Source organism: Dasypus novemcinctus, chromosome 6 (assembly GCF_030445035.2).
Source record: "Dasypus novemcinctus isolate mDasNov1 chromosome 6, mDasNov1.1.hap2, whole genome shotgun sequence".
Classification (NCBI taxonomy): Eukaryota; Metazoa; Chordata; class Mammalia; order Cingulata; family Dasypodidae; genus Dasypus; species Dasypus novemcinctus.
Genome location: NC_080678.1, coordinates 120,006,128 through 120,030,940, shown reverse-complemented (window position 1 = coordinate 120,030,940; position 24,813 = coordinate 120,006,128). Strand labels below are relative to the sequence as shown.

At 58.6% G+C, this 24,813-nt stretch overlaps 1 protein-coding gene across 2 annotated transcripts in view; it reads left to right on the top strand.

The window, feature by feature from the left end:
- ZCCHC24 (zinc finger CCHC-type containing 24) overlaps positions 1 to 24,543 on the top strand; it is a 62,952-nt gene extending 38,409 nt beyond the window's left edge. The window contains exons 3-4 of one of the 2 annotated variants that reach the window (XM_004484516.4): positions 10,819 to 10,983; positions 20,329 to 24,543. In XM_004484516.4, coding sequence (XP_004484573.1) covers positions 10,819 to 10,983; positions 20,329 to 20,442 — 279 coding nt within the window. In that variant the 3' untranslated portion in view covers positions 20,443 to 24,543. The other variant, XM_058299312.2, reaches the window with a different exon arrangement.
- Positions 24,544 to 24,813: the final 270 nt, after the last annotated feature.

The window sequence follows — 24,813 nt, the reverse complement described above, 5'->3', positions numbered from 1 at the left end:
GCACCTTCTAGAATGTTCTCAGACCTGGAAAGCCTGCCTCTCCTTGTGCCCCTCGCCGGCCAAATGAGGAAGTGCAGGCCCAGAGAGAGGAGGTGATTTACTGGAGCACAGAGGGGCTGTGGAAGTCAGGCCGGCAGCCTCCTTGCCAGGCAGCTGGTGGGAGCCCCAGCCCCGCGCCTCCAGAGTGGCCCCAAACTGCTGACTGCAGCACTTCCCCGGCCAGGGCAGATCAGATTTCTTTTCTGGCATTCGGCCACCCTCCACACCCTTCCCCCCTCGCTATTTTGAGCTGAGCTCCCCCTCCCCTCCTCCCAGGGCTGTGGCCCTCACACCCAAGCCTCCCTCCAGGCAGAAGCCTTCTCCACGCGCTGCCTTCCCACCCCCACTGCGCCCTGCGGGATTTGCGCGGAGCCTCCCCTGGCCGGAGGAGCCAGGCCTGTCGTGGCCACGTCTGTCCAGGCTGCACCAGGAACGGCTTCGGACGCAGGGCCGGGGGCTGGCCCGGCTGTGGCCACAGCGCTGCTGGCGGGAGGCGCCCCTCCCAGGCCTGGGAGGGGTGTCCGGGGAGGGGCCGGGTGGGCCCCAGCGTGGCCCCCGCCTGCCCGGGGTCCCGTGTGACCCCTGGCCCGGGCGCCCACACACAGCCCCGCCCACACACCTCTCCCCTCCACAGGCGCCCACGTGTCCCCAGCACGGCCCTGGCCCTGTGCTCCTGCGAGAGGAGCTGCGGAAGGCCCCCGCAGGCTGCTGGGCCAGGGAAACAAGGTGGCAGTTTGCAAAATCGCTTCAGATTGGAGATGAACTCTCTAAGGGCGGCGGGCGTGCTGGAGGCAGGGTCAGGGCGGGGTCAGGGCAGGACGCAACCCGGAGCCATGGGAGTGGGGCAGACTGCACGTCCCCTGGGAGCAGGGGGCCTGGGCCTCCAGGCAAGGCAGTCGAGGACCCCGAGGTGGGCAGTTAACCCTGTCTGAGACAGTGGAGAGCAGGGGGTCTCCTGTGAGCTTGGCCTTGAAGCACAAGTAAGCATTTACCAGGGGGAGAAGCCTCTGGGGCAACGGGATGAGCAAGACCAATGGCACGGGGGCGGGGGGGCGGGGGGTGCCGGCGTGTCCGTCACTTACAGGAAGTTGTTATCATTTCGGGACTGGAGTGTAAGTCGTGTAGAAGGGAACAGCAGTAACTAAGGTTAAAAGGTCAGCTGGGGCCAGATACGGGGAGGGGTCCCGGTGCCTCGTGGGTTTTGTCTCAATTCTGCAGGTGAGGGGGGTCCAGGCCTGAATGGGGGTACTAGGGGAGACTCCCCCTGGCTGAACTGGGGTTACGGCTGTAGCAGGAGAGAGGGCGCAGTGAGGACAAAGGGCTAGCTGAACCCAGAGGCACGCAGCCGGGGGCTGCGGGGATCTACGGACCCCCTAGGAGGGCAAATGGCTTCAGCCTCAGCCGTGCATCCAGCTCTCAGCCAGCCACGAGCTGCAAATCCCACGTCCCGCCCTGACCGCCGCCAGCAGGCGCCGTCTCTGCAGTCGCAGAGGGGAGGAAACCCCGCTTCTTTTGCAATCCCTGTGATTCGGATGTTTTCCACCCGTTTGGACTCTTCCCCTCCCTGCCTCTCGCTCTGATCTGTGCGGTTTGCTGATGGTGGAAAGCTAGAAGCAGGAAACGGCTTACGGGGCGCTTGGTCCTGCGATTTAAAAGTCTGCTTTCCGATGCGTTTTGCCTCAGATCGCTTCAGATGGCCTGACCTCGGGCGCAGGTCCGGAGAGTGAGCTCCCTGTCCCCTCGTGAGCACGGCCCCGAGCTGGGAGGCCTGGGGGGGGGGACGCTTGTGTGCCCCTGTGGGTCCTGGAGGGGCTTCCTGGCCTCCCCAGCCTGCTCTGCTCCCCGTCTGTTTCCTCTTTCCCTTTTGGTTTGCTCTGCGGCCGCCTGTCTCCCGGTCCCCTGTGCCCTGCCCCTTGCCCTCACTTCTCTGCCTGGCCGCTCTCTGCTCTAAGCCCGCCCAGCCTGCCCTCCTCTGTCCGTTATTCCTGGTGACGGTCTCTCTCTCCCTGGCCCTTCTTGGGTCTCCTCTCTGCTGTCTGTCCCTCGCCCCTCTCCCTGCTGTCCACACCCCCACTCCGTGCCCCCCTCCCCAGGGCGTTCCTGAGGCCTCTTCCTGTCCCCGTGAAAGCTTCCATTGTTCCCTGCGCTCTGACAAACGCTAGTGTTGTGGAATCAGGATGGCATTTTTGTGGTGGCTTTGGGCTGGGAACAGGGGTGGGAGGGGTGACGGGGAGGCCGGACTTTCTGGGCCCCTGCTGGGCTGTGGCAAGAACCCAGAAAAGGGGAGGGGGCCTGGGGGAGTCAGGGAGGGCGTCCGCAGCCAGACAAGGAGGCCCTTGAGGCGCTGGAGGAAGCCGAGGGCCGGGCCCCCTCCCGGCATCCTGCAGGCTGGGCGGCGCAGCCCACCTGTCCCTCGGAGCGCCTGCTTCCCCCGGGCCCGCGTGGAGCCTGCAGCTGCCTGCACCAGGGGTGATGGCGGCAGCCCCCCGCCTGTCTGCAGGGGCCATGGGCGTGGGTGCCCTTGGAGGGCCCCTGAAGCAGTGCCATAGAGCACACAGGAGGAAGGAAAAGGGTGGTCTAGGCACTGGACAGACTGGAGCTCAAATCCCACTCCTTACTGATTAGACGACTTCAGACAAGTCGCTTCCTCTGGCCTGAACCTCAGTTTTCTCATCTGTAAACTGGGTTAAACGTGCCCCAGCTGTGGGCCATTGCAACGATTACAGATAATTTGGTGACATGCATTGGCCCAGTGCCTACCACCTGGGGGGCTGGGCAAAGACTGGCCTCTGTCCGGCGATGGGTACCCAGATGTGTGAGTTTGAGAATGTGCGACTGGGGCGGTCCATAACTGGGGCAGCAGTTGGCGAAGGGTCCCAGGCTGACCCTGGAGGAAGGCTCCAGACTGAGCTCCTTGAAGGCAGGACGTTCTTCATTTGTCTTGCTTATTTCCACTTTCCTGGAATTTGGTGCAAGTGGGTACCCAATAAATGTTAGTTGAATGAATGAATAGTTGAGAGGGTCAGAGGTCAGGGGAGGGGTCGTGCTGCTAGGAGCGGGCTTGTTCTCTAATTTTCTGACAGCCGTTTCCTGGAGTGGCTGGCTGTGCGTTCCCCGGGGCCCTGGAGTCAGGAGATCAAGTTCAAGTCTTGGCTCCATGGCCATGGGTCCCTGTGCAAGTCGCTTGGCCTCTCTGAGCCTCAGTGTCCTTTCCTGTAACAGGTGAGGAACAGAGTAGATGCTCGTTGACTGAGAGTCCCTGGCTTCTCCAAAGAGCCTCCCTCACTTGGCAGAAGAAGAAGGTGAGAGCCGCAGGGCCTGACCCACGGGGGAGCTGGGCCCCAGAGGCGGGCCTCTGATCCGGCTCCTGCCCAGACTCAAAGAGGCACAGCAGGGAGAGCAAAGGGCCCAAGGCCTGGGGCGTCTAAGAGCGGGCCCCTGCCTCTTCCAGGAGGGCCGTTCGTCCCAGGAGGGGTCCCAGGACCCTCTCGGGCTCTCTCAAAGGGCCAGCAAGGCCACACAGAGTCCTGAGCTTGGGGCCACGAGTCCGTGTGTCAGTCCCAGAGAGCCCTCTGACGCTCCGCGCGTGGCCGATCGGTTGCCCCTGCCCACTTGGTCTCCATCTCCTCATCCACGGGAAGGTCTTCGCAGACTGCTGTGACTCAGGGCCCTTCCTCTCCGGGGAGGTGGGCTCGAGGCCAAGGCCACCGCGGCGGCCAGGGCGCAGGAGAACACGCGGCCCGCGCGGGGCTAGGAGCTGGCGAGGAGCCCATCTGTCCCTTATTTCCTCCCCCTGCTCCAGCCTGAGCCTCTCGGCTGGACGCCACCGCAGGGCTGGCCTCACGCTCCATGGGGGACGGAGGAGTGCCATCGGGCTGCCGACACATGCCGAGCGATGGGTCTTGGGGGACAAAAGTGACCCTGGAAGTGGGGAAACTGAGGGCAAGCCAGAGCAGTGACAGCCGCATCCCTTTGGTTTCTTACCCACCCTGGCCTGGTGCGTCCCCTCTTCTGGGGCTGTCCAGGCAGAGTGCACGGCGGTGAGGAGCGCAGGCCCAAGTGGGCGGCCTGGGTTCGAATCCCAGCTCCACCCCTTCCTGGTTGCCAAGCCGCGGGCCAGTTCCTTGACCTGAGAGTTCTCATCTGAGATGTGGGAATAATCATACCTAGCTCATGAGATTTTTGTGAGGATCTAAAGAGATGCTTAGCACAGGGCTGCCGCTTGGACACCTCATCGACGTGGCTCTTCTGGGCAGATGGAGGTGGCCCTGCCTCACTGGGGGTGAGGTTGGGAGGTTTCTTGACCCACGGCCGGAAGGCAGTATCAAGACGTTGGAGGCTGCACCTCGTGCCGAGGCCAGCCCGCAGCCCCCATCCTGCCACCCCCTCCCGGTCCCTCGGTGCTTGTCCCCAGGCTGCAAAAGGCATCTCTGTGCAAAGGACATTCCCAGGTGAAAAGGGACCAAGAGGGAAGCAAGCCTCACCCTAGAGGCCGACCCGCCGCTGGTGGGATTTCAGGCAGCAGGGGCAGCCGGGAGCTGGGCTCCTGGGTCACATGACAACCCGAGGATACTGCCGTCACCCCTGGAAATTGAGGCGGCACATGAGCTCAAAGGGGCCATGGAGCCTGGTCCTGGGTTGTGACCCCGCTACCCTAGGCCGTTCTTTCGGTGCATGGGCAGGGCAGCTCTGTGGGTGTGCGGCACGTCTAGGAGAACCAGCAGCCAGAGGCCGGCCGGAAGCCCGGCACCCAGCCTCAGGGTGCACCCCTGCGGGGGCGAAGCGGGGGACCAGGATAAACAGAACCCCCATCTCCGTTGGGTTCCCACGGCCTTGGAAAAGCGCAGGGAGCCCCCTAGTGGGCAGGAGGGGCTGGCCTCCAGGTCAGGGGTTTGGCTGATGAACCATCATCTTCATCAAACTTGTGCCTACTCGTTAAATGTAGCTTATTAATTAAGAGCAATACAGAAGCGGCAACTGAATCATCAGCAGTCCTGTCCCCTGGAGGCCAGGGTTGAGCCCTTCTGGCCCACGTCCTGCCCCCCCTTTCCTTGCACCGTTTCCCATTGTACTTTTGGCAGCAGATGCTATATTCCATCTCATATTCTCCTTTCGCTATAAACAGTTCCCCATGTTCTTAAAGAAGGCATCGTGAGATTTTCTTGTCTTTGTTGTCATTCCTTCAGTGGGTGTCGTTGCTGGGATTTAGTCTGTTCCGTTCTTTCACTGTCATGAACAGCGCTGTGATGAGCATCTTCCAATGCCCCTTGGTTCACGTCTCTGATAATTTCCCTAGGATGGTCCCCCAGAAATGGATTCGCTGGGTGACGGGGTGTGGTAGGGAAGGAATGGACGTTTTAAAAAGTTCAGAGGCTTTTTGCCAAAGTTGCCCTGTAGAAATACAACAGGAGAACGTGCCTGCCCAGCACACGCTCGCAGCAGGTCTGAGTGTGTCCGCTCCACACCTGGCCAGTCAGCCCTCCAACAGCTCCAAGGGTTGGGGGGCGCTGCAGACTCGGAAGGGCCCTTGAGTCACGGGGTCTGACTGCCTGGCCAGGGCAAGAGTTTCCTCAGCAGCCTTCCTGGCAGTCTGTTCACCCAGGCTGTGCTTACACACCTCCAGGGATGAGGAGCTCACTACTCTCCAGCCAACCTCAAGAGCTCTTGTGAGCTGATGGGAAGAGACCGTGGAGCCGTTCTGCAGAAGTGAGCAGGTGGTGTCAGCATTAGCTGAAGTCTTCCCAAGCAGCCAGCTTGTGGGGATGCTTCCTCCAGCTCCCTGCCCAGCTTTGCCCTCTCCCTTCCTGGGCCCTTATTCTCCTTCTCACCAGCTTCCTATTTCCCAGGCTGACCGCCACAGAGCTTCCAGTCCTGGCCTGGAGGTCAGGGGACCCACTTATCGCCTCCCCCCTTCCCCATCAGTCTCCTATTTGCTGTGTGTCCTTGAGTAAGTCCCCTTGCCTCTCTGGTCCCCAGAGGGCCTTCCTCTGCCAGAAGGGCTGGCTTCTGAGCACCAGTGAGCCATGCCTGGGTTCCTGGCAGATGGGATTCCCCAGCAGGGTATGTGGCAGGGGCCCGGGTCAGGAGGGTCCCGTCAGACCTGGCATCTTTCCCAGCTGGGGTTGGCGGGAGGCCGCTGTAGAGCTCTCAGCGGACGCCGCCCGGTTCACGCTGAAGTTTATGAGAAGAGGCCCTGCATTTCTGGGAGGAGGCAGGGGGAGCGTGCGGGGGGGAGAGAAGCCTTTGTTCCTTCAAAAATTCCTGCTCCCTTCAGCCATGCTCTCGTTCATAAGCAAAACAAAGCTAGCACTAGGCCCTTCCAGGGAGCTGTCCCCCACTGCTGAGAGCTGCCCACCGGCCTGGCTGCCCTGCCCCACGGCCTCTTCCCTTCTGTCCCGCAGGAGTGTCCCGAAGGCCTGACCTCGGACTGGGCTGACGGGAGGCCCGGGGGCTGCGGGGTCTTGGTTTGGGGTCCTGGGGCGTCTCTCTTCCTGAGCACAGCCCTCAGCCTCGTGCTGGGGCCACACTGGAGGGTGAGAGACAGAAGAGGGGAGCTGAGCGTGGCCCTGTGAGGAAAAGCCTGCCCCTGCAGCCTCCAGGCCCAGCCTCCTGCCCCCTTGCACCCTGGAAGCTCTTTGGCGGTCCCGCCCCGTCCCTGTGCTTCCGTTTTACCACCTGTTCAATGGGGTGACAGGTGAATGGGGGCCGGATAGACTGTGGCGCCCTGAGCACAAGGCCCAGCACGCAGGTGGTGCCCACCGCATGTCCGTTTTCTTCCCTCTCCCCTTTGCCCGTGGCCGGCAGCATCTCCGTGCCTCCGCAGGCCTCCTCTGTCTTTCTGGGTTCCTCCCTGAGAATTCCAGAAGGTGAGGACACCCTCGTGCTGCTCCTTCTGTGGTTTGCCACCACTTTCCTCCCTTCCAGGCCGCCCTCTCACCCACAGAACCTTCCCCTGTGGCTCGGGCCTGCTGGTTTCATCCCGCTACTGCATGCCCTAGGACCCATTTGCCCCCTCGCCCCTGGGCCGGCCTGAGGAGATGATACTGCTGAAATGCACGAGGTCCCTTTTCAGTGTTTCGCCCGGTTCTAGCAGGTTGTCATCAAGTAGGGGCAATTCAGCTCCTGGGAAAAAAAAGACATGAATGTATAAGGAAGAAATGATCCTTTCTTAGACACTACTGTTCCGTATTAACAACTAATAACTGATATTCCTGCTTTGCTTTCTATGTGCCAGGCACTGTCCTGGGTGTTCTAGGTGGATTGTCTTACTTCATCGGTGGGTGTGTCATCCACTGAGCTGGGACCGTTTTATGCATGCGCGTATTAATCCTTCCAAGAGCCCTGGGGGCGGCCCTTTGTCATCCTTTCTGGCTTCCAGGTGAGAAACCGAGGCACAGAGAGGTTGAGGAGTTTGCAGAGAGTCCCCCAGAGCCGGAAGGGGATCACGGGCGTCTGGCTCGAGTCCACCCTCGGGGCCTCAAGCCAGGTGACAGGGCGTCAGAGCCGGGCCCTCGAGCGGCCTGGCCTGCCAGCGGCTGGGGGGAGGTCGTGCGAGGACGCCTGCACCCAGCAGCTCACACTGCCTGACGCACGGGCTGCAGAGTAGCCGGGGTCTCTGATTACACGGTGTGGCCGAGCTTCCCGGCTTGCCCCCTTGCTCCTCTCACCCTCTCCTTCTCCCTTAGCCCGTCCTCTGTGTCTTCCTCATCCTTGTGGGTTTCTTTCCCTTTCATTCTGGAGCAGAGACGCTTTGGGGAGTGAATTCTCAGTCTGCGTGCAACCCTGCCCCAGTCCTCACCCTGCGCTCTGCTGCATGTCCCTGGGATGCCTTGATCTCCGCCCTCTACCCCAGCTGTGTGAGGGCAGCGCCAGTCCTGTCAGCAACCGGAACCCCAGAACCAGGTCCCAGGAGTGGGCCTGACTGGCGATGCCCCCCCAGACCCCTACCCCTGCCTCCGTCGGGGTATTTCAGAACCCGCACTGGTGAACATCCCACAACTCTTCCCTCGTCTCCTCTTAAAGTACAGAAGCGGGATATGGAGAAGGGGCTCGTCCAGTACTTCACCTCAGGAGACTGAGGAAGGGGGGCCTGAGGCCAGGGCTGCTTGGAAGCTGCGGGCCTGAGGTGGAGGGGAAGGGAGCACCGGGAGAGACCGGCAGAGCTCAGGGTACCCTCGGGCACAAGCTGACCGCTGGTTGCTGGACCCCAGCTGCACGCTGACTGCTCCCGTTGGCATATCTGGCCTCCAGTGCTGACAGCCAGCCCCGCCTCAGAGCTCACACAGAACCTTCTTCTCAGAATATCACGGCCACAAGGGAGGCATAAGGCAGCAGGGCCAAAGACCTAGGACAGTGTTGCTTGCTGTCACTTTCCAAGTTTAGATTGACACACTCAGCATGTATACCCTTTTTAGTGCTTTGCATGAAATTCTAGTAGGCTGTCACCAAGTGGTGGTAATGGCTCCTAGGGAAAAGAGACATGATTTTAGAAGAAAGAAGTTTTTTCCTTATGCCACTATTTGTTCTGCATTAATAAATAGTAACGAAGATCCTTGTTTCACATTCTAAGTGCCAGGAGCTGCCCTAAGTGTTTTACGTGGGTTGTCTCACTTGATCTTCAGAATAGTCTTATGGGCTAATCGTTATCACTATCCAGTGAGCTCCCTTGGATTTGGACCGAGGCATTCGGCTGCAAAGTCCGTGCTGTTAGCAGTTATCCAGGGAAGCGTGACCGCAGGCACAGACGGTCTTATAGGGCAGCGCTTCTCCAGCTTAATGACATAGGAGGTCCCTGGGGCTCCTGTTACACACGCACGTTCTGACGCGGTTGGACAGCAGTGAGGGCCGACCTTTGAGAGTTCTAACTTGCTCCCGGGCGGGGGTTCCGCTGCTGGTCCGGGGACCCTGCTCTGTGTAGTTGCAGACCCAGAGACCTGAAGTAGGGAACTCCAGGGCAGGGAGCAGCGGTGGGCACAGAGGGGACGTGGACGGCCCAGGTACCATCAGCCTGGTGGGCGGCCGCCCCTCAGCCTCTGCCGGTGGTGGACTCTGGACCAGTGGGGTCACATTTTTATATAAAAGCTCCCAGTTTCAAACACTGACACAACTAATTCAACTTTTTAAAACACTCTACAGCTTGTACATGAATGTTCATTGTAGCATTATTCTCAATCGCCAAAAAGTGGAAACAACTGAAGTCTCTATCGTGTGATGAGTGAATAAATGATTAAAATGTGGTATATCCATACCATGGAATATTATTCAGCAGTAAAAAGGAATGAGATGCGTTATAACACGATGAACCTTGAAAATGTTACGCTAGCCTAAAAAGCCTGACACAAAAGGGCACATACTGCCTTTAAATGAACTATCCACAATAGGCAAATCTGTAGAGACAAAATAGGAGGGGCGTGTGGCAATGGGGAGTGACTGCTAATGGTATGGAGTTTCTTTTTGGAGGGAGGACAAAAGTGTTCTAAGATTAGATTGTGGTGATGATTGCACAACTTAAATGGGCGAAATGTACGATATGTGAATTATATCTCAGTAAAGCTGTTTAAAGAACATTATGCAGAATAGAGAGTTTCTCTGGTATATATAAGGTACAGTTACAAATCAAGAAGGAAAATATGCAAGCCCCAACAGAAAAAAAAATGGCGAAGTATGAACAAACAGTTCACAAAGGAAACATGAACGGTTCTTAAATACGTGAAAAAATGATGTCTTAGTCACGAAAAGAGATGTTTAATCAAAGCTGCTCTGAGGTAGGATTTTCTGCCTCTTAGATTGGCAGTGATGATCATGTTTAATAATATGCTCTCTTGGCAAGGCTCTGGGACTTTAAGTTGGTGCACCTGCAACAGACGGTATGGGGGGGTGGCAATTTAGCATAATCCTTAAAAGTTAAAAGTGCACCTACCCAGTTACCCAGCAATTCTACATCTAGGAATTTATCCCATGTATGAACCCATGTATCCCATGTATGAACCCATGTATGCATGAGCCAAATGGTTTATGTGCAAAGCTATTCTTTTTAGCATTGTTTGTAATGACAGAAAAGCAAAAACTACCCAAATGTCCCCTAAGAGTGACTGGGACGTGCATGGCCTTGAATATTACGTAACTGTTAAGCAGACCTCAGTAGCTCTGTTTGTACTGATGTGGGGAAAACTCTAAAGGTAAAGTTATTAAGTTAAAAAAAAGGAAGCTATGGCACTGAATAATGTAGAATCTGTTGCATTTGTGTGAGGGAGAAGAGGGAAGGAAGGCGCATGCGTGTGTTTGTAAAGGCAGTTTGCCTTGGAGGTGGTACAGGGGAAACCCAGGTTGCATCAGGGAGGGGACCAGGGGCGAGGGGGCCCCTTTCCTCTGTCCTCTGTCCTCTGTCCCCTTGACCTCTGCAGTAACCATTTCAACCACAGCACAGTGGTCGGGGGCCGCGACCACCCCGCTGCCCACCTAAGAAGTCTGAGCGGAAGAAAGAGCGCCCATCGCCATTTAGTACTTTGCTCTGTTGAAGCTATAAAAGACGCGGCGCCACCCACCACCTCCTCTGCCCTGTTTCCTGGTGCTCGCCTCCCCAGCCTTGGGGTACCCGCCTGTGCGCTGGTATCCTCTGGTGTCATCCTGGGTGACCCTGGTATCCTCTTGATTACACAAGGTGCTTCCCAAGGGGTCACAGGGCACAGAAAACTGAGGGAGGGGGCTGTGGGAACCCTGTGGAGGTATCATCTTGGCCTCGGGGACCCTAATCCCCAGTGTTTGCTTCCTGTCCTCCAGGCACGTCCCAAAGGCGAGGGTCTTACCCCTTACCAGGGCAAAAAGCGCTGCTTCGGTGAGTACAAGTGTCCCAAGTGCAAGAGAAAATGGATGAGCGGCAACTCGTGGGCCAACATGGGGCAGGAGTGCATCAAGTGCCACATCAACGTGTACCCGCACAAGCAGGTGCGCTGGGGCGGGGCCGCGGCGTGGGGCGGGGCCAGGGCAGGCGGTGGGGAGCTGTGTTCTCTGGGGGGCCTCTGGGAGGCGGGGGAATGACTTTCTTCCTCTCTGGGCCTCCTTTCGCTCCTTCATGCCCACGAGGGTGAGGCCAGACGATCCAGCTCTCAAAAATGGTCCTTTCTTCCCTCGTCTCATCTGAAATGGGGTGGAGGGCCTGTCCCCTAGGGAAGGAGGAAACGGGGCAACCGCAGCAAGATCCTGAGACCAGACACCCAGGGGACTTCGACGGCCTGCAAGCTGCGGGTGCCCCTGTGAGACAGCAGAGGTGTTGGGGGCAGCGGGGTGCTTTGGGGGATGGGTGTCACATCCCACATTTCATTCATGATTCCATCTAGTTGACGAATGTGCACCAAGCAGCTGCTGCCCGGAACCTAGCCAAGGCAGACGGGCCTGGCCCGATGGGAGGGGGCAGCTCAGAGGACCTATTTAAGACAGGCTGCACAAAGAGCTGCTCGAAAGAGGTGGCATTTATGGGGACCCAAAGGAGGAGAGGAAGCTAGCGGTGTTGGGAGTGGGGTGAAAGCCATCCTAGGAAGAGGCTGCAACAGGTGCAAGTACTTGGGATGCTCAAGAAGCTCAGTGAAGGAGCACAAGGGTGGGGTGAGAGGAGGGAGAATGCTAAACTAGCCTTTTTTTTTTTGTCTTTATTTTTTTAACATTACATTAAAAAAATATGAGATCCCCATATATCCTCCACCCCACTCCTCCCCCCATAACAACAACCTCCTCCATCATCATGAGACCTTCATCGCATTTGGTGAATACATCTCTGAACATCGCTGCACCTCATGGTCAATGGTCCACACCATAGCCCACACTCTCCCTAGTCCACCCAGTGGGCCATGGGAGGACATACAATGTCCAGTAACTGTCCCTGCAGCACCACCCAGGACACCTCCAAGTCCCGAAAATGCCCCCACATCACATCTCTTCCTCCCACTCCCTACCCCCAGCAGCCACCATGGCCACTTTCTCCACACCAATGCCACATTTTCTTCGATTATTAATCACAATAGTTCATGAATAAAATATCAGTAAGTCCACTCTAATCCATACTCTATCCCTTCATCCTGTGGACCTTAGAACGGTTGTGTCCACTCCACGTGTGTGATGGAGCTGGACTCAGATGTGATCTCTGTTCACAAGCCTCCCCTGTTACTTTTACCAGGTCTGTAGTTGGTGCTGGGGTTTAGTGTATACCAGGGGACCTGAATCTCTGGACTGACCATGTGATAGTCAGGCCCTGAGCCTCAAAAGACTTGCAACTTCTACGCTCTGGTTTACTGGACTTACCCCACTCAGCCAACAAGGAGGTGAAGAAGGTCAGCCACCACACCAGGGAGCCAAGAGTGCCTACAACTGAAAGCAGAATTGCATCCAGCATCTATGTGGAATCTAAGCCCCCTCTTGATATAAACTAGCCTTTCATGCATAGTCTTGGTGGCAAGTGGAGGCGCCGCAGAGCAATGGGGCTTTCTGCTCCGTTTGAAGACAATTGCTCTAGCTGCACGTCGGGTTTAGCCTGGGGAGGGGCAGATCTAAAGTGGAAGACCAGTGGGAGAGCCATTGCCGTGGCTCCCAGGCGAGCTAGCAGGGGCCTGAACCAAGAAGGCGGCTCTTGAACTGGAGCTGACAGTGTTGCTGGGCTGGATGTGGAAGGTGAGGGACCCCGGAGAACAATTATGCACGAGCGGCTGGAGGTGGTAGTTGCTGAGGTGGGCAGTGGAGCTGGGGAGGGGCGGGAGGGGCGTGGGAGGTAAAAACGAGAATTCTCAGGGACACGTTGCATTTGAGATGTTCATGAAAACCCAAGTAGAGAGGCCAAGAAGGCAGCTGGGTCTGTTACGCTGAAGCTCGTATGATACGTCAATATGGCTATTTAATTGGGTGTCATCAGCCATACGGTATTTGGGGAATGGATAGGACTTCCTAGAGAAAGGACATAGATGAAGCGGAGAAGGCCTGCCTCAGACCAAGCGTTGCAGAATGCCAGCCCTGGGCACTCAGCTGGAGGACAAGGACAGCCTGGGGGCCTGGGAGTCAGGGAGGAGGCGTTTGAAAAGGGGGTTGAGGATGGTGCTAGAGGCCAAGTGTAGTGTCCTTGAGATCTGGCAGTAAGGAGATGGTCCCCCACCTTAGGGGAGCATCTTTTTTGCCTGCAGAACTTGTTGACGTAGAGTCACAGTTGGAGAACCACGAAAGCTGGCCCGGGCAGGTCGGGTGTAGGGGCTGGAGGGGAGACACTGATTGACGGCTCACCTGTTGGCTGTGGGCAGTTTCCGTGAAGCAATGGGGAGAGAGGCTTGTTTGGATCCGGCTGCAGAGGGAATGCCTTCCTTGTCCACTTCGCAGGAGGGTCTGTAGAGAAATGGTGAAACAGGGCAGGAGCTGGAATGGGTAGGTGGCATTGAGTCGGGCTTGTTAGAGCTGGGAGAGCCCAGAGCATACTGCAGCTGATGAGAATGGTCCAGAAGGAAGCAGAGGGCTGGTGATACAGAGAGAAAGGAGGGATGCCTTATCCGCCCACCAGCACGGAAGGAAAAGGGAGAAGGAGTCGGGGTGGTTCAGGGGATTAACGGTGCAGGGAAGAGGAGTGTCTTCTGTTCTTCCAGTGAAATGAGAGACAAGGCTCTCAGCCAAAAGCGAGCGTGAGTGTTTCGGGGCGGGGGAGTTGAGGATACTTGTAAAATGTGATGATAATGCAGGATCCCAGGGTCTCAGCTAGATGGTAGGGCGGGGAAGCCAGTGGGACCCTGGTGGAGGCGGTCGGGTGGAGGCGTGAGCCCGCGGGCTGGGAGGGACGTGCGTGGGGGGCAGGAGGTGCGTGTGGTGGGGGTTTCTGAAGACCAAGTCCAGGGTGTGGCCACGGGAGGTGGCGGGAGAGAAAGGTCGCTGCTGGCAAGGCGGGAACGGAGGTGGGGGGCATGCACACTGAGTCACCAGCAGAGAAGGCAGGAGCTGGGGGGAAGGACGCGGGGGAGAGGAGGGGAAGGGGAGGGGGAGGGCACAAGCCTCCATGGAGAGTGGGTGATACTGCAAGTGGGGAGGGCGTGAAAGGTGGGCATCTCCTCCACCTGCCCCCATCTACAGGACATTGGGGGGTGACAGCACCAAGCAGGAAGCCTCTTTCAAGCCCTCGTGCCACGCTTCCCAGCTGTGTGGCTTCAGGGCGGGCTCTGAATCCCAGGGGCTGCAATTCACCACCTCACCGTGGTGTTTCCATGAAGAGGACTGTAGTCCAATGTCTGTGGAAGTAAAGCTCCGTGTAGCTGTTAGGCCTCTGTGTGTTAAAGCAGGGAGCAGATTCGACGTCCTCTAGAAGTAAGCTGCTAACAACAAACAGTATTTAAAAGACAGCATCTGAAGAGCAGGGCCAGATTAGTTGTGTGAATTCCAGAGAGAGACAGCTTTCCCCCATACAGCGGGGACCTGAGATGGGAACCGTGCCAGGAGGTTGTACGTAAGGGCCCTGGCCTCACGCTGGAAAGCTGAGCCTGGCAACACTCTGCAGACTTGAAGGGGTCCCTGCATGGGGTGATCGGGTCACACAGCCAAATGCCTCTCAGGGCCAGGCAAGTAAAGCAAATGAGCAAAGGGAACCAGATGTAAGAGAGAGAGGCAATAGGGAGTGGTGGGGGTGAGATTTTATGAGAGACACCAGAAAACCCAATTTGAATGTGAAACACCTTGATTTTCAAGTGTTAGCAACCGAGTGGCATTGTTTTTAAAATGTCAGGTGAGCAAACAACCGCCTTTCGTGACTAGAGGAAGCCCCTTGGGTCCCAGTGTCTGAGCTCTGGGCATACAGACCCCTTCCTCTGAGGACACTGAGTCATCCAGAAACAGGCACGTCAGAGAAGCGGCAGTGAGAGGTGGTGGGAAATGCAGGTGGTACTTCATCTGGTGCGGCTCTCTCCTCTGAGGAGCCAGGGGCTGCCTCGTCAGCATGAGGGGGCTTGGTACGCTACAGGGAGATGGGCCGCGGGTCTGGCTTTGTACCTCCCTGGCTGGGTGACCTGGGCCTCAACCTCCCCATTTATAAAATGAGGGCACTGAGACTCTGAACAAACCATCGAGTGCCGGCTGTGCTCGGAATTTGGCCTTTACCATCCTGACGGACTGGCTCTTGCAGTTGCAAACCTTGTGATTTTGTGACCCTCGTGTTGCCCTCCCTTCCCTGCTGGAAAAGGTCCCCCTTTCCCTGCTCCCCAAAGGGCTTCCCTGATCCCCCACACTGTCACCCACAGGCGTGGCCCTGGTGGCCCAGCAGACACAGGCCTCCTTAGTGGAGGGGCCTGGCCACACCTCTGAGGGAGAGCTGGACGCCCAGGGGCGCCGAGACAGGCTGGGTGACCGTGTCCCCCAGCGGGCGGGCACGGGGCACATGACCTGCGCAGCGCTTCAGGAGACGGCGGGGGGGTGGGCAGCCTAAGGGAGATGCGGGCTCCCGGCCCCGGAAGCCCTCCTGGCCATGGCTGAGAAGGGCTGTTCCCAGGAAGGCTCCCAGGCCAGAACTCTTGCCCGCCACGGCAGCAGTCCCTCTCAGCAGCCTCACCCTTTGGGTTGAATTCTCATCTCCCAGATGCCCTAGCCAGGTCTGTGCAGCCACTGCGGAAGACAGACAATTCCAGGGGCTGCCAGTCCTTCCAGAAGCTTCCTCTTCAATTAAAGACACAGGATTCTCTGCGGAAGCAGCTGATGTGAGAAATCCTGGCCGGCATCAGAGCTGGGTTAACCCTCTGGTGCCGTTCGCAGAGTGCGCTTGGCCAGTGCGTTCTCCCCAAAGCGTGTCTCCCTGTTACTCCCATTTCATGGGAAGGGAAACCGGCCGCCAGGGCAAGTGGTGTCTTGCTGAGTTGAGCCTGGGCAGTATGTTGGCCTGGTGGGAGCTGAGGTCAGGCCCTTGGTTGGGTCCCAGCGGGCCCGCTGTGAGCGGCGTGCTGGAGCTGTGTGCTCAGCCATGTGCCGGAGCACGGAGAGGAGAGGCGGGGAGGGATGGGGACTGAGTCCTAAGCCCCTTCTCCCTCCTCTCAGTCACCCACAAAGCCAGTCCCCTCTTACAGAGGTGGAAACTGAGGCACAGGGGTGTACGTGCTCTGCCCCGGGTCAGTAGAGAAGCTGAGTTTTGTGAAGAGAGAGAATGAGGGGGCCGGAGGGGGACGGGGAGCCCCAGAGGGGCCAAGGAGTGGGTTGGGAGGGCAGAGGGGCGTGGGGAGGGCGGGTCGCCGCGGCGGCTGGGGAGGGAGGTCGGGGAAGGGGGCGTGGATGGATGGGGCTGCCTGAGCATGGGCTGGCGTGGGGCGCAGCCGGTAGGGTACTCGCTCTCCTGTGCCCTCAGCAGAAGAGGGCCCCGAGGCTCTAGTCCGCGCCCCTCCCTCCACCGCCCTAATCTCCTGCAGGGCCCCTGCCACCATGGCGAGAAGCGTGCCCGGCTCGAACCGGCAGCCCCTGCAGGGGACGCCCTTACCTGCCGCAGCGGCCCCGTCCCGCCCCACTCGGCCGGGCGCAGCCTCCCTGACCACCCCTTTCCCCAGCTCCAAGCTCAGGGTCAGGGGTCCAGTCGGGGAGGACCTTCCCAGGCACAGGGTTCTGTCACTCACCTATCTGTCCCAGGTGGTCCATAGTGTTTGTTGAGCACCTACTGTGTACAGAGGGGGAGACTGAGGCACAGAGAGGAAAAGGGTCGCTCAGCTGGCAGGGGGTACCAGGGCTGGGTCTCTCCCACCACCCAGTCCCACGGGGCTCACAGAGTCGGGGATGGAGGGGCTGGGAGGCTGGGAGGGGAGACCCACCCGTCCCCCCAGCACGCACAGTCAGGAGCCTTTGAAGAGCTGAGGGGGGCACTTGGGGAGGGGCTGGTTTGTTTCCCCTGCACCCTGAGCTCTGACCTGCTTGGCACCCATCTCCTGAGAACCCTCCGCCTCCCGCTCCTCCCTCCCCGGCGCATCTGTTTCCCCACCAGACTCCAGCTGCGCACCCCCCTCCCCGCCAGCCCTGCCCCCGCGAGAGGAAAACACTCCTGGGCTTCGCCTCGCTGCGGGGAGGGACCTCGGGTGATCAGTCCCAGCTGCTCAGCGTCTTCCCCCACCGAGGGGCGTCGTCTCGACAGCCTCCCCGGCACCCCTGCCAGCGGCTGGGCCCGGCGGGGCAGGACTGAGCGGCCGGCCAGGGGCCCGCGGAGGGAGGGGGCACTCACGGGTCACAGCCGAGAAGGGGGCCCAGCCCACCTCCCGGGAGAAGGCGTCGATGAGCCGAAGGGGGAGCATGGCCAGGACGCTGCAGGGGTTTCTGCGGGGCTCAGCTGGTTCCCTGCTCCCCGCATGCCTTGCACCCCAACATCATCATCATCATCATGTTCATAATAACAGTACTGATACTGACCAACACTTCGAGTGCTCTCTGTATGCCAGGAGCTGCTCTAATCGCTTTGCATATATTAACTTATTTACTCTTCACAACATCCGTATCAAGTAGGAACTCTCAGGATCCCCATTTTACACAGAGAGGTTAAGTGAGTTGCCAAAGGTCACTCAGCACTAAGTGCTAAGTCTTGCAGAGTTCTGTATGGTTATAAAATATTTGAAGACAGTCATCTCATTTGCTTCTTTAACTCTCTCTCCCTTTCTATGACACACACACACAAGAAACCTATGAGCAAGACAGTAGGTATTTATTAACTGCCCACAAGGCTCTGTCTGCCTCTGGTGGCACCATGTCACGTGGAGACATTGGAGAGGGCAGCCGGCAGAGGAGGGTTCTATCGTAGTCCTCAGGATAAGCGAGGGGGGGCCCTAAGGCCTGCTGGACCTCTGTCAGCCCCTGGGGTGAAGACTCAGAAGGCAGGGTGGGGTGCTGCTGAGCCAGCGAATTCCCAGAGGAGAGAGCTGTAGTTCAGAGGGAGGCCCCATCCCCAGCACAGGAGGTGCAAGTGGTGACAAAGGAGGTGCTGGGGCAGCTGGGACAGAGCCCGGGAGACCTGGGGTGGGCCCAGGCCCCAGGGCGGCAGGAAGCCACACGCCAGCCACCTCCTTGCTGCAAGACCCTCCGTGGCTCGGCGCCTCGGTTTCCCCATCTGTAATGCAGATGATAACACGCCCCGCCCAGGGAGGTAGTGCGGTCAGGTGGTGGGACTCAAGTGGAAGCCTTTTGCAGAGTGTAACGCACGGTGGGCCATCCCCGTGCCGAGAGGAGCAAGGGTGGGCCTTGGAACTGCTCGCTCTGGTCTCTCTGGCCCCACCTGGACAACTGGAGGGAGGAGTGGGGGGGGCAACCAGTTTGGGTTTGCCCTGGAGGCGGGGAGATGTCAGGACCCCCTGTCCTGCAGAAGGAGCTGAGCAGAGGGTCTGTGTGGCAGGGCCAGATTGCAGGGACCCAGATTCCAGCTTGAGATGAGGAAGCCCGTCTTAGGTCCAGACAGTAGAAGGGGGAGGCTTAGGTCCTCCACTGGGAAGTCCCTCTAACAGCTGGCCGCCTCCCATTAAATGTCGTCGTCGTCATCAATGGCACCTCCCCTGTGCTGTGCTCTAGTCACTGTCTCCATTGAATCGGAGCAGCAGCCGTACAAGGAAGTGCTATCAGCATCCCCCTTTCACAGATGGGGTAACTGAGGCTCGGAGGGATCAGGGCTGGCCCGAGGTCACACGGCTCGTAGAGGCTAGAGCCCAGAATCTTTCTTCCCTCTCCCAGCCGGAATGGAGTGCAGGGACTTTCCCAGCTCTGTCGGAGCGGGCTGAGCCGAGGCCCCCGTCTCATTTCCAGGTCCTCCCCGGGTGGCTCTCGGCCATCAAGCACAGGGATGGTCTTTATGGTCCTTAGTGGGGTCCCTAGATGAGCGGAGCCCCTGCCTGCCCTCCGCCCCCACCGTTGCCTTCCAGAACTTTCTGACTCTCCCACTCTCCGAATTGCCCTTGAGTGTCAGCACGGGGCCAGGCACAGCCTAATTAGGCAGAAAAGCGCATGTGCTGTTCTTGAGCAGTCGCGGGGGCCAGGGGGCCACGCCCACCCCTCGCCCTCCCCTGGCGGACCTCAGGCCCATCCCGGCGTCCGCGGCTCCCCTGCCCCATACCAGCCTGCAGGTCCCACCCCCTCTCCTTGACATGTGGCTCCCAGCTGGCTCTGGCCAACTTCCTTCGGGGCCCCCCAAGTCCCCCGCAGGGCCCCCTCTGCAGGCAGGGGGTCTGGGCTGGAGGGAAAGCAGTGTCTCTGTGAGCCTGCCAAGAAACCGCCTGCCTCAGGAGGTGCGCCTAATACATTTTCCAGGAAACAATCCTTTGCTGGCTTTCGAGAGCTGGGAAGGGAGGGAGAGAGGGAGCAGGGAAGCTGTGTCTCACAGCAGCGTGCTCATAGGAGCCAATGCTGCCCCTGTACGAAGCATCTGGAGGCCTCCTTGAACCCTGCCAGTACCGCAAAGGCTGTGAACAGTCCCACCTTCCAGATGTGGAAACCGAGGCCCCCTGAGGTCGTGCAGTGAGCAGGTGGTGTGCTAGGACTTGAGAGACCAGAGCCAGCCGTTCTGACACCCACCCTTGCTCCATGAGGTTTGGCCCTCCCGTGGTGCTAGACTCCTACCACTAACTGCATGACCTCCCAGGGAAGGGTAGTGCTGTTTGGATTACAAATGAAGAAACTGAGGATCCAAGGCATGGAGAGGACCTCGCTCCTCTGTGCCTCGGTTTCCCCATTAGAAAACAGTGACGCTCCTTTCATCCAGCTACTCAGCAAACAGGGCAGGCACGCCACCACGCCCTGGGGGTTGGGAGAAGTCAGGACACCGGGTGCTGACCTGTGTCCAGGTTAAACTGGCCTTGAATCCTGAGGCCGCTCGGGCAGGGCCGAGGGGTGACAAGTGACCCGGGAAGAAGCATGAAGCACCAGAGTCGGGACACATGGGCTTGGTCTCCCTGGATGTGTGCCTCGGTTTCCTTATCTGGAGAACGTCTTTGCACCCCGTCCTGCCTCTCTGCCAGGCTTTCGTGAGCTTTGGGCGGTGCCTGCTCTGTGTGCGAGTCCTGGGGGAAGGCAGGGTTGGGTCTGTACTTGGGACGACACCTGCACCCGGGCAGGGGCTGGGAGGGCTCCAGGCGCCTTGGCCACAACAGCCCCCGGGGCGGCCGCCCTCTGTGTCCTGGGCCCTCCCTGTGCCTCTGTCCCTCTCCGTCTCTCGTCTTCTCGGGCGTCTTTTGGGTCTCCAGCTCACTCCCCGTCTCTGTCTTCCTCTGTCTCTGTCTCACTCCCGCCGCTCCCTTGCGCTCCCGCCTCTGGGCCCTCCTCCTTCCTCCCTCTCTGCAGAGACCCCTGGAGAAGCCTGATGGCCTGGACGTGTCCGACCAGAGCAAGGAGCACCCCCAGCACCTCTGCGAGAAATGCAAGGTCCTGGGCTACTACTGCCGCCGCGTGCAGTGACCGCTCCAGGCCTGCCACGCCCGCCGCCGCCCGCGCCGGCCAGAGAGGACGCCGCCTCCCCCGTCACACCCCGGCCCCGCCGTGTGGCTGTGCGTCCTCCAGGGCGGGGCCGGGGTCCTCGCAGGCCTCGGGGTCCGGGCAGGGGCCCCTGGGGTTGTGTCTCATCGTGTTACTGACATAGTTGCCCCCCAGGCCCCGGAAGCGGGGTGTCTGGGACTCTTTACAAGGTGGGCCTGGGTCTTTGTGGAGGGGGACAAAGGTGAGTAGAGGTCGACTCCCAGGCCCCCAAGAAGCCCCCGCAGGCTCTCCTGTTCTGAGACGCCCTTTGGGGTGAGCAGCCTTGTATTGGCCACAAGTGCACTAAATTTACTGTGAATCCCAAAGCCTGCGGGGACCGTCTCCCCGAGACCAGCCAGGCCGCCTCCCCCGCCCAGAGCCGGGTTTGCCCTGTGCGAAAAGCCACTCGCGGAAAGCCCTGACTTCCTGTCCCGTTCGACTCGGCGATCGCGTGCTAACATCTGTGCTAGCAGCTGCCGGGCAGTGGGCATCTCTGCCCTTGCTCGCTTTTCTCCCCAGGCCCTGACCCCTCCTGACATCACTGGCACTGGCCCGGGCGTTGCACCCTGGCCCTGGGGACGCAGGCAAGCTGAGGTCAGCGACCGCGGGCAGTGGTCTGAGGGGGGTTTCGATGTGTCCCGTGGCCCATCAGGTGACACCTCCCACTACCCCCCACCAAATACTTTTCCCACTTGCTTGGGTTTTGTGAACCCATTCGCGTCCCTTCCGTGTTCCCTCCCACCCGTGCTGGGGTCTCCACCTGATTGGGGTTGTAGGGCCCAGTGTCGAGGCCACTCTGGCAGGAAGGATACGGCCCTCGGAGCTGGGAGACCTAGGTTCAAGTCCTGGCTCTGGCACCGGTGTGCTGTTCACGTTGGGCAGGAGCTTCCCCTCTCTGGGCCTCGGTTTCCCCGTTAGTTAAGTGAGGGACACTACTAGGGAGTAAAGAGGCCCGTTTCAGTTCTGGTGCTCTGCGATCCGGGCTGGCTGGTGCCGTCCCCTGGAGCACAGCGCTGTATTTGGAGAGTTTCACCAGCGACCTTGGGAGAAACCTCGCTGGCATTCTGTCCTCTGCCACCACCAGTGTCGGGCCACTTACGAAGTCAGCCTGAGGGATGCCGAGCTCTCCCCTCCCCGCTCTGCGGCCCCAGCCCTGCCTCCTGTCCAGGGTGGGACCCAAATCCCAACCCCGGCACCAATGAAGAAGCATCCCCCTGCCCCAGCACCCGCGCCTCCCCTTCCTCACGCCGGGGCCAGTCTCGACACAGGTCCCAGCGCCTCTCGTCTGTAAAACGGGGACGATGATTTCCTACCTCCCAAGGGAGCGGAGGGGCCTGTCCTGGTTGCCTACGGAATTGCCCGCTCCTCTCGCCCCAAAAGAGAAGCCCCGTTTTTAGTGCCATATCGTCTTTCCCTTCTCCAGGGAGAGAGAGAGAGGACTGGCTGGCAAGACTGGGTCACTCGATTCTGCCCCCACATTATGCCTCTATGGAAAACAAAACTCAGACCAAGAAACAGGCCTGAAATTCAGTGTTTACCACGGCTCAAGGATGCCCGCCCGGGGCCCGGGAGCCTTTGTTCAAATGAAAACGTATTGTACAACTGAGGAGTGACAGTGAAGTGTAGACCAGGGGTCCAGGGAGCAAGTCGGAAAAGAAGGAGCGAGTGTATTTGCAGCCTGAGGGAGGTGTGTGCTGCACAGAATTCTGGGGGCCGTGCCCTCTGAGCACTTAAAAAGGGGTGTTAGCTCCAGCCTGAGCCCTGCAGCTGCCTGCCTCCCACCCACCAGGGCCAGGAAACTCAGCCACATACTGTGAACATACCACCATCCGGGCACTGCCACTTAGGAACCCGCCCCAGCTGCCCCCTGCAGTGTCCCCAGCCCCTCGGGGAGCAGAACGGGGCCCAGGCTCTCTGTCCCCGGGGGGAGGCTGTTAGTTGGTCACCTGCCCGCACCTGTACAGATAATGTCTGCAGGGATGGCCAGTGCCGTTGTCTCCACCCCGAGGGCCAGGCTTTCTGCCCCAGCCCTCTCGGACCCTTGGCCTGGAATCGTCCAGCTGGGCTGCAAGGCCAGGGAGGGCCTGCCCTGCAGAGCCCAGGCTCGGGACCGCCGGAGGCCGGGCCTGTCCTGGGCCGGAGGGAGATGGGATTCCACCCCAGAGTGACCGCTCCACAGGCTCGTCCAGCTGGCAGCCGTTGCCCCTGCCACCGGTGCAGAGCCAGCCACGGTGGGGCTGGGCCCTGCGGCCCGAGGCAGCCCCTCTGCGCTTTCCCCTTGCACTGTTTGGCCTGAATTTGGGAGCTCTGTGTGGTCAGCAAAAGCCACTGCTGTCCGGGCCAGGTGCTGTGAGAATTAAGTGCTCAGAGGGCCTGGGAACCCTGGGGACAAGAAGGCTTGTGGTTTTAGTGCATTGAAAAGGGACAATCGCTTGCAGTTAGTAGATCTGGCGATCTAGCTGGGAGATAAGTGTTTACCCCATATGAAGTATTCAATAGTTCTACTTGTGAATTTGTATTTATTTTGAGTTATACTTGACACAGAATTCCTTTTTTTTAAAAAAAACAAAAGCAATACTATGTGTGTATTTTGAAAAGAAATTTCATAGATGTTAAAATTTCTGCATGGTTATCCATTTTCTTTTTCTCACAACACTGAATTTGTTAGCTTGTCCCGACAATTCTTCACAGTGATTTTTGTCTGTATATATTTGAAGGCCTTTTTTTAAAAAAGAAAAAAATATAATTGCTCGATTTTTGGAATAAAAAACAAAAACAAAAAGAGAGGCATTTTCAAAACTTCAGAGCCTGCCGGAGGGCAGTGGAATATCAAACAAAGATTTCGGGAAGTATTTTTTGCAAACCTCTGGGTTTAGCCGCAAGAAAATATTTATGGTGAGAACTTTTTTTTTTCCCTGTTGTTGGCTTTTTTTGGTTTGTTTTGTACTATGCTTTGTTCTGTAAAAAGTATGCAACTGAACTACATTAAGAAGGAAATATTGTCTACATAGAATATTATATGAAGTTGGTACATAATTCTGATGAGGAAAAAAAAAAATCCTTGCAATTTTTTAAGCCATATTATTGTTCTTCCGTGTTGTTTTCCTTGGATGAAAATATCAGTATTAAGTAGCCAGCGTATTATTCAAGTGCTTAGACTTATTAATATGTTCCTGCCATGTATTTATACATATGTGTATTTTGGAAAGTATTGCCTTTTTTAAGGGAGCCTATTTTTAGATATGTTAGTGAGAGGGGGACTGGTGAGAGCCCTTTGTGCCTCGTTGGGGGAGGATAACAAACACAGCATTGTAATCCATTCTCTCGCACCTTCTTATTACCTTGTTATTACAGTGATGGATTTGGGAGGGGGGCAGGGAGGGGGCCAGAGGAAGAGTGGGCCTTTGCCTGAGCAGCCCCTCGCTGGTCTGCCCATTTCAGGCCCCTCTGGCCTGGTCCAAGGGTCCCCCAGTCAGCAGGGCTCGAGGTGGGGAGAGGAAACAGAGGGCAGACGTGTCCGCGCCCCTCTTTGGAGCTTTGCGCTCTGAGCCGGGCTTCAGGGCCCCGTTCTCTTTGAACTTGGACTTGCCAACCAGAACCCCTGCTCCTGTCCCCCAACCTCTAATAGACTTGAATCTACTCTAGACGAATATTTAACCCAACATCACTACATTGTAGCCCAGCGCCACGACTAACCCTCAAGCTGGGGGGGCACTCCCGCCCCCAACGCGGGGGCCCTGGGCTGCAGCGGAGGTGGGGAGAGCGCTCCTCTCTCTCGCGCCAGCCTCACTGGCCCCTCCTCCCCTCCCGGGGGCTGACCCTGTCCCGTGTCTGTATCTGTTAATACGTGTGTGTCCAGCTAAAAAGACAAACAGAACCCGTGGGCCCGGCTCGGAGGGTCTGTGGAGGAGACTCCGGGCCTCTCCGGAGAGCCACCCCCGGGATGGCATTCCGCTGTGTGCCTTATTCCTGGAGAATCTGTAGACGGCTTGCCTAGAGAACTATAGCCTTTCCGTGCTGTATTAAAAGGATTTTTAAAAGCGAGAGAGACTCGGGTTTCATTGTTGACCCAGAGCCTGGGTGCGGGGGGGGGGGGGGGGGGGGGGGGGGGAGCCAGGCGGCCGGGCGTTTCCAGGGGGGGCTTGAGCCGGGGGACGGGGGCCCCAGCCTGCCTCTCCACCCCCGCGTCTGGGTCACCTTGGCCTTCCCCGAGTCCGTGGGTTCGCCTCTTCAAGGCCCCGTGCCCCGGAGGGGACACTCCTCCGGGCGGGCGTGGGCCCTCCCTAAATCGGGCCCCAGACGGGGAGAGATTGT